The 13,423-nt window shown below is 36.6% G+C and overlaps 1 protein-coding gene across 6 annotated transcripts in view; it reads right to left on the bottom strand.

Moving 5' to 3' along the window:
- The window catches only part of CEP85L (centrosomal protein 85 like), a 247,224-nt gene that overhangs the window by 163,932 nt on the left and 69,869 nt on the right, over positions 1-13,423 (bottom strand). For all 6 annotated transcript variants that reach the window (XR_010336626.1, XR_001107094.2, XR_010336627.1 and 3 more), the window contains exon 3: positions 1,112-1,899. Coding sequence is in view for 2 of the 6 variants with exons in the window: in XM_012450082.2 (XP_012305505.2) it covers positions 1,112-1,899 (788 nt within the window). In the remaining 4 variants the exon portion in view is untranslated. The remainder of the gene's footprint in view (positions 1-1,111; positions 1,900-13,423) is intronic.

The raw sequence follows: 13,423 nt of genomic DNA, 5'->3' as shown, positions 1-13,423 counted from the left end.
TATTTTTAATCACTTGAATGGATAAATCACAAATTTGTAATTCGATCACAGTGATTCTTCTGTTTTGATTATGTGGTTTAAGTACATAACCAAAATTTTAAGAACTGGGTCTAAAATAAGAATAAAGAAGGCACATGCGATATGTTAAGGGTTCTCCTATGAATGCAGCATGTTAGGTTCTATGTTTTGGGATCATACTCAGATTTGTGAGGTTCCTGGATAAGTGATTTCCTTATCCTTTCATAGCCTACATTCATTTACTTTATTTGTTTTTATTAGTAGTAGTAATGAATAGCAAGTTTACATTTTTACTCTAGGAAAAATGTGTAGTTTTTAATAGAATTGTTTGAGGAAATTCTGATAAGAAACAGATGACAGTATTTCTATCAGAAAATTAGTTTCCTAGTTAAAACAAGCTACAGAAAATTATCTTGAAATAGAAACACTCCCAGATTAAGAAATTTACACATTTACATGCTATTCCCTAGACCAAATGGGGGCTGTACACTATTTTTCTTTATATAGGATATCATCATACAGTTCTTTCTATAAAACTCATTAATGAATAAGTCTTGACACATAATTTTTTTAAAAAATAAGTATATCTGATTTATAAACCTAAATACATTATCAATCACCAAAACTTCACAAATAACTATAGTTCTACCTTCTCACTGTACAGATGAAGAAACTGAGGCCCAGAGAAATTAAGTGACAAATATCATCCAGGTTCTAAATGGAACCGGAAACAAAATCTAAGATCTTATATGGCCAAGGTGATGCACTCTTTCTATTAAACCTATTCTAGCTTTTTTGTTTCTGTTTCCAAGTTTCTTTAGATTGAGTATGTTTTGCTTTATTTTCATGCCCATTTAACAAATGAAAAGGAAAGAACAAGTTAGGCACAAGGTTTCAAGATTTTCATGTTAATTCGTCTCAAATGTTGTGTAAGTTTTGTTTATCAACACATTTTTCAGGTAACATTTCTGCTTATTAATGTGCAGGGAAAAGCAAAACTATCTGTGGACACTTGTCATATGCTTACTGCAAGTGTGCTATTGTACTCATAACATCCACTGGAGGGAAGCAAACACTAGATTTTGAGCCTTACCTGCATTGGTGTTTCACTTCCTTGCTGAAACTCTTCAATTTGCTGCTGTTGCCAAGGAGCTAAACTGTAAGAATCTTCTGTAGTTCTACCTTCCAAAGGGTTTGTCCGCAGCTGCTCTGTAAGCCACATCTGAGTCCTTACAGAAGGCTGAATGGGAACTCCACCTACTGATTGTTGACCAAGCATTAAATATTTTGGAGGTTCAAAGGCCTCTGAGCTTGTCATAATGGGCTTGCTTTCAGGTAAGGCACTGTATGTCATGTCTACAGTCTGTCTCCTCAGAGAAGAGGAAGAGGCTCTGAAGTCCTCCTTGCTACAGCTCTCAAATTTATATTTGCAGTCTAAAGTTGATGACCGTTTTTTATTTATATCCTTGTCCTCTAACTTAAGCATCTCCGTACTATCATGTAAGCAGCTAGGCCCAACTGTCCTCAGTTGTGATATTAAAGCCTTAGCCCTGCCTGTCTTTTCCAAACCATTCCTTGATTCTTCTCTGCGAACAGTGCTACCCTGGACACAGTTATCCAGGGCAGTGAGTTTGGATAAAGATGACCATTTCCGAAGTGGCCGGAAGTCCTTCATGTCTAGTGAAGAGTCCTGCTCCCCCCTACTGTGCTTTCCCAATGTTTGCATGAGGCTTGTACTCCATTTTGAGCCATCTGGTGTCAATGATTCCCTAAGTTTGGAAATTGAAGCGCTGGAATTAGACGGCATCACATGGGTAGTAGGAAGAGTAACCAGTGATTGACTAGGCTTAAAAGATAATGTGCCACTTGAAGTTGAATGATCTGGAAAGAGAAAAGATTGCCAAATTAGTTACAATTAATAGACAAAAGAGAATGGGATAAAATGCAAAATGTCAAAAGAAACATCTGAACATAGTTTCAAAGCACAAGCTTTTTTTCATTTTCTTTTTTTTTTTTCCCTTGGGACAGAGATTCACTCTTGTCACCCAGGCTGAAGTGCAGTGGCATGATCTTGGCTCACTGCAACCTCCGCCTCCCAGGTTCAAGCGATTCTCCTGCCTCAGTCTGCCAAGTAGCTAGGATTACAGACGCCTGCCACCACACCCAACTAATTTTTTGTATTTTTAGTAGAGATAGGGTTTTGCCATGTTGGGCATGCTGGTCTCAAACTCCTGACCTCAGGTGATCCACCCACCTCAGCCTACCGAAGTGCTAGGATTACAGCCCGCCACGCCCAGCCAACACAACCTTTTCAAAAATACTTCCTCAAAATGAGGAAATTACTATTATTCTTTTATCTGAAACATGTCAATATACTTTCAAACTGAATTTTCTAAATATGGATACATGATAAAGTATATGGTATTTTACCACCTACTGTACTTACAGGTGAAAAATGATTTAAAATAGATTCAAATTTACTCAAAGTACTGTGCCTTTATAAGGAAAAATCCAACTTCTTATTGAGAGGTCTTATTCATAATCCAGCAATGAAGTCTCAGACACAACTCTATCAAAAAAATGATATTTTTCTGTGTCTTTCCCGAACTGTGGAAATCTATGCCAGATGTGAACATTTTAGAACCTCCCCAAACAATTTAAGTTCAAATGAAAAATATGAGTAAGGATGCTCCCACAATAATGAAAAATAGTGCCAAAGGGTTCACTTCCAGTCTCATTTAATGGTGTGCATGTGTGTGTGTGTATGAATATATGTGTATATATATTCATATTCACCCCAAGCTAGAACCTTAGCAACTACTTTGATTCCTTTATCTTTATATTTATTAAATCCCCAAGTTGTATATTCTTACCTCCAAAATAATTTAATTTCTATTACCTTAAGTCAGGCCTTCACATCATACTCTTCTATACAAATGAATAGTTTTAGTAGACTAAATGAAAGGCTGAAAGATAAATAAAGGCTTACATACTCAACAAATTTACTATTAAGTGCCATGTTATCATCATAGATATCAAACTAAAACCAAAGACTATAATTTTGTATTCAAGGGATATCTAGAAAGGGGGTAGCAATTTAAACTGGTATGTTTTGGGGTCGGGGGGAGGAGGTGAGAGATGAAGACTTTAGCAATTTATTCTCTATCTCCCCACACTGTTTGACTGTTACACCAGAATATACTTATTACTTGTGTTCTCTGATACTGTCTTATGGGAAAAGATATGTTGGTAAAGTTGTAAGAAAATTCAGATAAAAACGAGCCAGGTAGACTAATTCAAAAAACAAAATTCCAGTAGGTCTTTGCACAGAATTTGTTAACATAGAGATGAAAATGGAAAAACATTACAGATGAAGGAATATGAGCAAAAGTATTACAGCAGATATTTATCATGTTCAAAACTGCCTATCACTTTCTGAAGAAACTTCCTGCATTTAGGATAATTCTCACATTACTGACTCCAACCTTCCCAAAATATATTTCAGACCTCAAAATCCCCTATACCGTGCAACTATGATGCAGACATTCACAGGCCCAGCACAAGATTGCAGTTTGGAAGTAAGTCACATAATAAAATGGACTCGATGTGGAGCTACCATTTTTGGGTGATATAGGCAACAGCAGAGGCATCACATTTCCACAACGGCAGTGACGGAGGTGGCCACACAGTGCTGCAGAATCAAAATTCCTATCCCAGAACTGGCAGCAGCTAGGCAGCTTGGTGGCGCAAGACTGACAGTTCTCATATATTATTTGAGGCATATTACTTGGAAGCTTATCCTTAATCCTGGTTCTCCAGCCTTCCTAAAAATTCTGTGAAGTACCAAATATCCTTAAATTTCCTATGTGGTCAATCAGCCAATAAACAACTTCTGCTGATTAAAAACACTGAATGAATGATCCAATCGTGAAGCCAAGAGAATGTGGCTGTATAAGAAGAAAAATAAATCCATGAATCTACATCTACAGTATGGAGTTAAAGTGCCAAGAAAAGTTGTCAAGATAACTCTTGATAGGTAAAGGTGAAGCAGAATTATACACATCTGTGAAGCAGAATTATACACATCTTCAAACACTCTGCTAAGTAAAGAGCCCAGCCTTCACTCAGCATGAAACATGGTATCACTGAGTTTCCAAACAAAGGAGTGAATGGCATGATCAAAATGGTACTTAAGATGATTATTCTGACAGCAGAGTTGCCAATGGATTAAAGCAAAACAACTGGCAAACACAGTGATTAACAGACTACTCTGTTAATCAGGAGAAAAGAAAATAAAGGGGAATATGCTACTGAGAGTTGGTTCTAAATAGAAATAGGACATTTGTCCCCAAAAGTTTATGGAACATTTGTATTCACATATTACAGCATTACATATTTTGACATATATTTGTATTAATATTCCTAAAGGAATATTTATACTAAAATCATCATAGCATCTAAAAGATATCCCTAAATTTAAAAAAATTAAAAATTAGTCTTGTATCAAATTGCAGATAAAAATATAGAGCTAAGGTTAAGTATAATAATTTTGATCTCAAAACTATTATATGGAGTAAAATATAGGGCTGGGCGCAACAGCTCACACCTGTAATTCCAGCACTTTGGGAGGCCAAGGCAGCGGATTACTTGAGGTCCGGAGCTCAAGACTACCCTGACCAACAACAGTGGAACCTCGTCTCTACTAAAAATACAAAAATTAGCCAGGTGTGGTGGTGGATACCTATAACCCCAGCTACTCAGGAGGCTGAGGCAGGAGAACTGCTTGAACCTGGGAGGCAGAGGTTGCAGTAAGCAGAGATCATGCCACTGCCCTCCAGCCTAGGCAACAAAGCTAGACTCTGTCTCAAAAAAAAAAAAGTAAAAGTAAAATATAGAGCCTTTTTAGATTCAAATTTAACAGTTGCCTCCTCCATAGAGTGGAGATGACAACAGTGAGAATTAAATAAACCAATACACATAAAACATGCAGAAGAATTCCTGGCAGAAAGCAAAATGTTAGTTATTATTATGCCATTAAAAAGCTACAAGTAAATATTATTTTCAATACAACAGACAAAGTCTAAATATCCACACATATAAAGAGCTCCAACAAATCAACAAAAAATCCTAGCAACTCAATTTTAAAATAGGCCAAAAAAAAAAAAAAAATCAATAAGCAAATCAAGCAAGAAACACAACTAGAGAATACATGAAAAACAATCCTCAAACTCACAAATAGTAGAAGTACATTCTCTATCATAGTCAGAAAACTATTAAAGGCTGCAAATATACAATGAAGGGAACATAAACTGTTATAGTCTTTGGAGGAAGAGAGACAATTTGTACGTACCAATGTTTAAAATATGAATACACATAAGTGAACAGACATAAACGTGTGCATATTTGTATATAAATACATATACATTCATTAGCAGAGAAAAGATCTGGAAGAATACACCCAAAACTTTAATAAACAAAGGTAACCTCTACATAGTGGAAAGAGGACAAAAGGAGAAAAATACTTCCACATTTTACTTTATACAACATCTTATTTTAATCGCTTTCCAAGAAATATAACTTTACCATGTGGTCAAAATTCTGCAAAGGTATTTTGTTGTTCTATGACCTCAAAGAGTTTAAAACACTTCTAAAGTATGAATAATAAACAGGTAATTCTCTCACTTCCCATGTCACAGCCATACCCTCTAAGACCCAATTTGGCTGCTTCTTGAATCTGATAATGTGCTACTTTCCTCTCTGCCTTTACTAACTCAATACTTTCCAAATGCACAGAAAAATCAACAGAGTGAAAAATCAATTTCACATCAGACTAGTGTTTATTTCCTCAACCTGAAAGCGGTTGATATATGCTGCCCATAGACTATTACACTGAATATAGAATTTATTCCTAAAATTCCCTTATTACAAATTCTCAAATCTTAGCATTAAAAAAGTTACCTGAGAGCTGGTGCCCTACTCCAAGAGATTATGATTCAGTAAGAATAGAGAAGGGCCTAGAAAATATCACTACTAAATAAGTTATTCTGCTGTTTCATTTAAATAACATCATTCCATTTGAGTCTGATTCCAGTTCTGAAGCCTTTAAGCTTAAATATCGTAAGTTCAATCACAACCAGTATTTTTTTAACTAAGAATCAAAGCTTAGTCTATTCACACACATATGCACACACAACATGTGAATTAATGAAAAAAGAATTAAATATTTGAAAGAAATATTTAGTATTTATAGGAGAATTAAATATAAGAATTAAAATTTAAAAATTAAATATTTAAGAATATATGAACAAAGAATTAAATATTTTCCCCCAGTATGAATTTCGGCGGGGCACGGGGAAGGGTCATTACATCTTAGACAGCAATGAGTCCAGAAGATGTCAACTTTAACAATTTTAACACTTAAAAATGTTATTTTGCCCTAAGGAAACAGTTAATTAGAGGTAGATATAATGCAATTCCTAATGTGCTTGATTAGGCTAACTAATTGTAGCCACAAATCCCAATTTAGAGTTATTACTACAGCATCTAGCTTACAAGTAAGTTACAACAGTGATATGTGAAACCAACAGAGGGTAGACCTTTTAAAGACTCAAGAATATGGTTTATAGCATTGACAGTGAGCATAGAAGAGCTAATGGTTTCAGGCAGATTTAAGTTTTTAAGGCCAGAATATGAGAAAAGAACATCACTATAACCTGATAATGCAAGTGAGTTATATTTAAGACAACATATTTCTAAATTCCAAACAAAACCTCAATCTTCTGTTTCACTGTCATGTTATTCTCATCTGGTAATAGATGAAACCATTGATTCTATCTTCTCTTATATACAGGGATGGCCTCTCTCTCTCTCTCTCTCTCTCTCTCTCTCTCTGCTCTATCCTTCTGATAGTAATAAGGAACCAGATGCAAAAAGAGACCACTCCCTCCCACCCTCCAGATCTATATTATAACAATAAAACATGAGTCTTTACAGTTTAAAAAATAATCAGTAAACTATATAATCCTATATCGAAACATTCTGATTTAAAGTATAACATTTTATACTTATCAGTCAATATAAAATATGTTTTTAAATAAAAATGTTAATCCTAACCACAAAGGCAATAATTTTTATACAACACAATGAGTTTTTTCCCTTCCTGCTGATGCCATGATCATATCATGTTACATGGGAAAAAAAAAAAACAAAACATTTTATGCCACATATAACCCATTCTTTTAAAACAAAACAAAACAAAAACAAATGAACATTTCTAAGTATTCTCCATATTTTTAGGTAAATATTTTTAAATATTCTAAACCACACACTGCTAGGAAAGGGGCTACATAAAGTAATTCAACTGAAGAGTCTCCTGGGAATGTATTAAGTACAAGGCATTCTGCTAGGTAGAAAAGATAAAACAAATATATTAATCTCAATAAAAATATGAATCAGACCTTCCCCTAAAGGCTTACAATTTCACTGTTACACAGCTGTAGAGCAGGACTAGAGCTTATGAAAAAACTATAAAACATCAAACAATGAGAAGTGATGAGCCACAGAGAAATGGCAGACTATTCATAAAACAACTATCAATGATAGCCAACTTCTCAACAGCAATAATGGAATCCAGAACACAGTGGACTAATATCTTCAAAAGGTTGAGTAAATATCCGGCATCCAAAAATTGTTTCTGAAGGGAAACGATCTTTGAAGACAGAAAAATATATTTTCAGCTAAGCAAAAACATAATTTGCAGACTCACTGAAAGAACTGCTAAAGTTTCTTGAGTTTATTTCAGAATAAAGAATAATGAATTGAGTTGAAAAAAGAACAGGGAAGAGAAATGGCGAACTTTTGATTAAATCTAAAAAAAAAAAAAAAAGTAACAATGCATACAACAATAAACAGTATATAACTTGTGGGTAAAAACAAAAATATATATACTTAGCAACTATTGCATATAACCCACAACAGGGGTGGCTGGCATTCCAACATTCTACACTCCTTGTATTTATCAGAAGAGAATAAAGATTCTGATTACCATTACAGACAGTCAAGTTATGGGTATATACTATAATCTCTACATTAAAAACCAGAAGAACACTTAGAGATGGTGTGACTGGATAGTCACAAGCAAAAGAATAAAGTTAGACTGCTACTTCATAACATCCATGAATATAAAATGAATCATAGGCCTAAATGTAACAGCTAAAACTATTAAACTCTTAGAAGAAACTAAATAAAATTCTTAGAAGAAATCTTCATGACCTTGAGTTAGGCAATAGTTTCCTAGATACAATACCAAAATCCCAAGAGATTGAAGAAAATAAAGTTGGAATTCATCAAAATTTAAAAAGTTTTTGGTTGCAAATAATACCATCAAAAAGTTCAAAGACAACTCATGTAACTGGGAAAAAATTTCAGCAAATCCTATATCTAATTGGGACTTTTATACAATATTACATAAAAAACCCTTAAACTCTACCATAGAAACACAAATGACCAATTTAAAAATGGGCATAAAATATGAAAATACTTTTTTTATCCACAGAAAGTATAAAAATGGCCTTATTTAAAAAGCACATGAAAAGATGTTGAACATCATTTGTCTTCAGTGAAACGCAAATGGAAGCCACAATGATAGTGAAGTGTCTTATTAAAAAACACACGAGATACCACCTCACAACCATTAGGATGGCTAGAATCAAAATGACATATAAATGTTGGCAAGGATGTGGAGAAATTGGAACCTCATATGCTGCTGGTAGGAATGTAAAATGGTGCAGCCCCTTAGGAAACAATTTGGTAGTTCCTCAAAAAGTTAAACATAGAGTTACCATATGACCGAGCAATTCTACTCCTAGGTATACACCCAAGAGAAACGTATACAAGAATATTCATAGAGGCACTATTCTTAAGGACAAAAGGGCAGAAATAATCTGAATGTCCATCAACCAATGAACAGATAAATAAAATGTGGGATTACTCATACAATGTTATATTACTTCACAATAAAATGAAGTACTGATACATGCTACAGTATGAATGAGGACAGAAAACATACTATGTGAAAGTAGTCACCAAGGACCGTATAATAGATGATTCCATTTATGTGAAATGACCAGAATAAAGAAATCTATAGAGACAGAAAGATGAGTCGTTGCTTAGGTCTGGGAGTAGGGATGGGGAGTGACAGCTAATGGGCTTCTTTTAGGGGCAGGATGAACATGTTCTAAAACCAGATTGTGGTGATGGCTGCATAATTCTGAGAATATATTGAAAAACATAAAACTGTATATTTTAAATGGGTGAACTATACTGGATCTTAATTACAACACAATAAAGCTAACTTTTTAAATGCATGAAAATATAATAATCATCACAGTAAGTGAAAGAAAGGCCATTCAAAAGACAAGCATTGCTCAAATATTTTTAATCCAGCTAAACATATACAAGAGACACACCTAAAATATTAAAATCCTATTTTGGCATTGTGGTATCTGTATAGAGTCTAATTACAAGAAATAATCACACAAAAATAATTGTCAAGAACATTAGAACTATACCTTAGGTACCAGTATCATGAAAAGCATGCTTTCCTATGCTTTTCTTCTTTATATGTTGATAACGAGAAACTTCTGTTTGTTTCCCTATAGGCAAATGATTGACCTATTCTTTCAGCAACTGTACATGACAGCAATAGCATGTAATTATATGTAAATCTTAGTTCTCATTTTATTATCTAATCACAATTACAAATAACCTTGTTTTCTGCACTATTTTATATTTTCACATTTGTATCTTGAGAAGCTATTTCAAATCTTCAGACAGAAAAAAAATTACTTGTTTAAAATAATTATAGGAATATACCTTTTATTAATTAGTTCTCAAGTCCTATTTGTACATTGTTGCTTAGCAAACATTCACAACAAACTAAGAAATTTTTTTTTATAAGCAAGATGAAAAGTTGGTTTTTTGTTTGAGTTTTTTTTGAGACAAAGTCTCACTCTGTCACCCAGGCTGGAGTGCAATGGTACAATCTTGGCTCACTATAGCCTGAACCTCCCAAGCTCAAGAGATACGCCCATCTCAGCCTGGACTACAGGCATGTGCCACAACACCCTGCTAATATTTGTATTTATTGCAGAGACATGCTTTCACCATAATACCAAGGCTGGTCTTGAACTCAGGCTCAAGCAATCTGCTGGCCTTGCCTTCCCACAGTGCTGGGATTAACAGGTGTGAGCCACCTCGCCTGGCTGAAAAGCTGGTTTTGAAAAACAGAAAAACAAAAAAACAGGCATTCTGATCTCTAGTCAGATTCCTGACAATTTAAAGGACAATTTGATGTATGTCTCAAAGAGGTCAACAATTCAAAGCAAAATATTTTCAAATCCAGTCAAGGGGTGGGAGGTGGGCAGGAAGCTGGTCAGAAAAAAAAAAAAAGCCCCTTTTTACATTTACCAAAAAAATTAGATTTCTTTTCTTGCCTGCCTTTTAAAATTTCACTCAACTCTACCATTTTCTGGACATCTCACACTAGTTTCAATTTCAGATTAAGTCCCATCAGGCAGTTCACCTGTAGAAAGCTGTGTTACTTCTCTCCTAAAAAATTTTTTATAAATCAAACTATCATGGGATGTAAGTTTTGAAAACACAAAGTTTCTTAGAAATAAAACTATTATTTTATGATAGGGACAGATAATAAATGATAACCTGGTCCATAATCTACGTGAACTATTTGGAGAGCTATGGAGTCATTAATCTCTCTGTTACAGGAGTTATTAAGAAATTATTTTGGCCAGATAGGCCAAGGGGTCCTTGCCAAAGTTTTTTTCTTTTAAAGCAGCTCCAGAAACATTTGTTGCGTAGCAGAAAAACAGCTTGCACTGCGGGGCCGGCAAGCTTTGATATGCAAATGTCAGCCACTAGAAACTGGGTCCACTCAATATGGCAATTCCCACCTTCTTCTTGTAACTACAAGTACCTAGCATCCTGGCCGCCCCCACATATCCCCACGTGTGTATAGCATCTTGGCGCCCTGCATTTGCATATTAAAAACCTAGGGTGGGAGGGCCAGGTTTTTGTGGGCTACATGAATGACAAACCTGGTCAAACCAATCCCCTGAGCCCTATGCAAATCAGACACCACCTCCCCCAACCTCCTAATATGACTGGCTCTTTTCTGACACACTCGGGGTTCCCTCTCTCAGCCTGAAGACCCTCTCCCTCTGTCTCTGTATGGGGGAGCCTCTTCCTTCTTTCTTGCCTGAAAACTCTCTCCACTCCTTAAAACAACTCCACATGTGTCGTTTTATTTAAAACGGCGCAGACAAAGGACCTGGTGTGCCTCCAGTCATCAGAGCCATATCATTTTGGTGCACTGGCCATGAATCCGAGTTAAAACATTCATCGGAGCAGTAACAATGGGAGTGAGCTCAAAATCTATCATTCCAAGATGCTCTTGGCCATCTATTTTAAAATCAAATCAAATCAATCAACAGGCATCTGTCAGCTGGTTAGCTACACTTATCGTTGGCTGCCTTTCTAAAGACTCAGATGTGAGGCTTGTTGGTGAGAACATGGAGAACCGCCCCCCGCCCCGCCAATACCCACAGGTCATTGGGAATGTTGGCTATGTTTCGAATGAGTTTCCTTTCACGGGGAGACCTTGCCATCATGCAAGGCTGGGAAAAGTTCTGAGGCAACTGAGAATATCTGGGCAGGGCACACCCTGGCATGATTCAAAGGCCTATGGACTGGACCCAGCCTCCTACAGCCCATTTCGGGTGCTGGCAGAGAATCCTCAGCTATCCTGTCACAAAAGTTTCCTTCCTTTTCTATTCGCAGTCTCTTACTCTCTGTGTGTATCAACTGTGTCGGAATTTAGTAACCAGGAGTTTAGCTCAGGAATGCCATTGCAATCTTCTAGGAACAGAGGGTCTTCCCCACTCCCCCAACAAGTGAGCGTCTCTCTCTCTCAACCCTTTGGTCTGGAGAACACATAGCATCTCCAGAGCTCGCTCTCCACTTCTCTGGGGAGCCCACGGTATTTCTAAGATAACAGTGCCACCTAGTGGAAATGGAAATCGTCTACAAGAGGCTTTTTTTTTTTTTTTTTTTTTTTTTTTTTTAATGGTAACACCACAGCTTCCTTTTGCACAGCTAGAAATCAGGCTCTAAGCCTCTTCCATGAACGGGAAAATTCTGCTTTCAACAGTTAGGAGTTAAATGTCTTCCACAGCCAAATTTTAGTCTCAATATTGTCCCATCAGCAGGAAAACAGCCATTTGGCTCCTACATTCCTTTAAGTCACCTATTCTGTCACCAACTGAGACAGTACTTAATTAGTAAGGGGATCTTAAGTCTGGAAGTTAACTGGAACCATTTTTCTAAGGGTAAATGCTTTAGCATGGGCCATAATAGCAAGATACGGAGTTCAATATAGCACACCCCCTCCATTAAAGGGGCCTTGCCCAATTACATAGTTTTTCACAAGTCTAGGAGGTCAAAGGGACATAATAAGCAGAGGACTGGGACTACTTAAATAAGCGTGACGAGACCTCAAAAGTCTAGTTTCTCTGGTGCCATGGCTTGGCGGGTTCACGCCTATAGCCATGGGCGGCATAATTAACTGGGTGCTGGGACCCAGGAGCCAGGGAGGGAAAATAGTTAGAGGAATGCCCCCTACTGTTTTCTTCTCCACCCTGGGTCATACACCAAAAGGAGGAAGACTAAAAGGACACTTTTATTCTCACTTCTCTTTCTAGATCATCTTCTGCATGCACTCCTCTGGAGTATATTTTAAAGCACTGGGACTCCTTCAACCCTGAGACTTTGAAGAAAAAGTGACTCATATTCTATTGCACAAGGGCATGGCCTTCTTACCATCTTGGGGACAGACAAACCTGATCTGCCAAGGGAGCATTGATTTGAATATTATCCAACAGTTAGATCTTTTCTGCAAACAGAAGAGCAAATGGACTGAGGTTCCCTATTACAGACCTTTTTTGCCCTGCGAGACAACTCAGACCTTTACAACTTCTGTACAATTGACCCAGTTCTTTTAGCAGCCACAGCAGACAAGCCCACAGGGAATAGTTCCCCAGAACTAAAGCAGGTTCCAGAGGAGCAATCTGAGACAGCTGCTCAATGTCCCAATCCTTCCAGTCCCCCTCCAATCACACTATCAGCTCCTCCAGCTCCACCATCTCCAGTATATCCTACTCTCCCTGCTTCACTCTTCCCTCTGCAAGAAATGTCTGATGGGAATGGTGCCATGAAGGTTCAACTTCCCTTCTCATTACAGGACCTTAAGCAAATAAATGGAGACTTGGGCCAATTTTCTGATGACCGAGTAGGTATATAGAAATTTTCTAAAACTTAACTCAGGTCTTTGATC

Source organism: Aotus nancymaae, unplaced genomic scaffold (genome assembly GCF_030222135.1).
Source record: "Aotus nancymaae isolate 86718 unplaced genomic scaffold, 86718_ANA_hifiasm-v0.15.2.pri h1tg000040l, whole genome shotgun sequence".
In the NCBI taxonomy this organism is placed as follows: domain Eukaryota; kingdom Metazoa; phylum Chordata; class Mammalia; order Primates; family Aotidae; genus Aotus; species Aotus nancymaae.
This window is presented reverse-complemented; position numbering and strand designations above follow the sequence as displayed.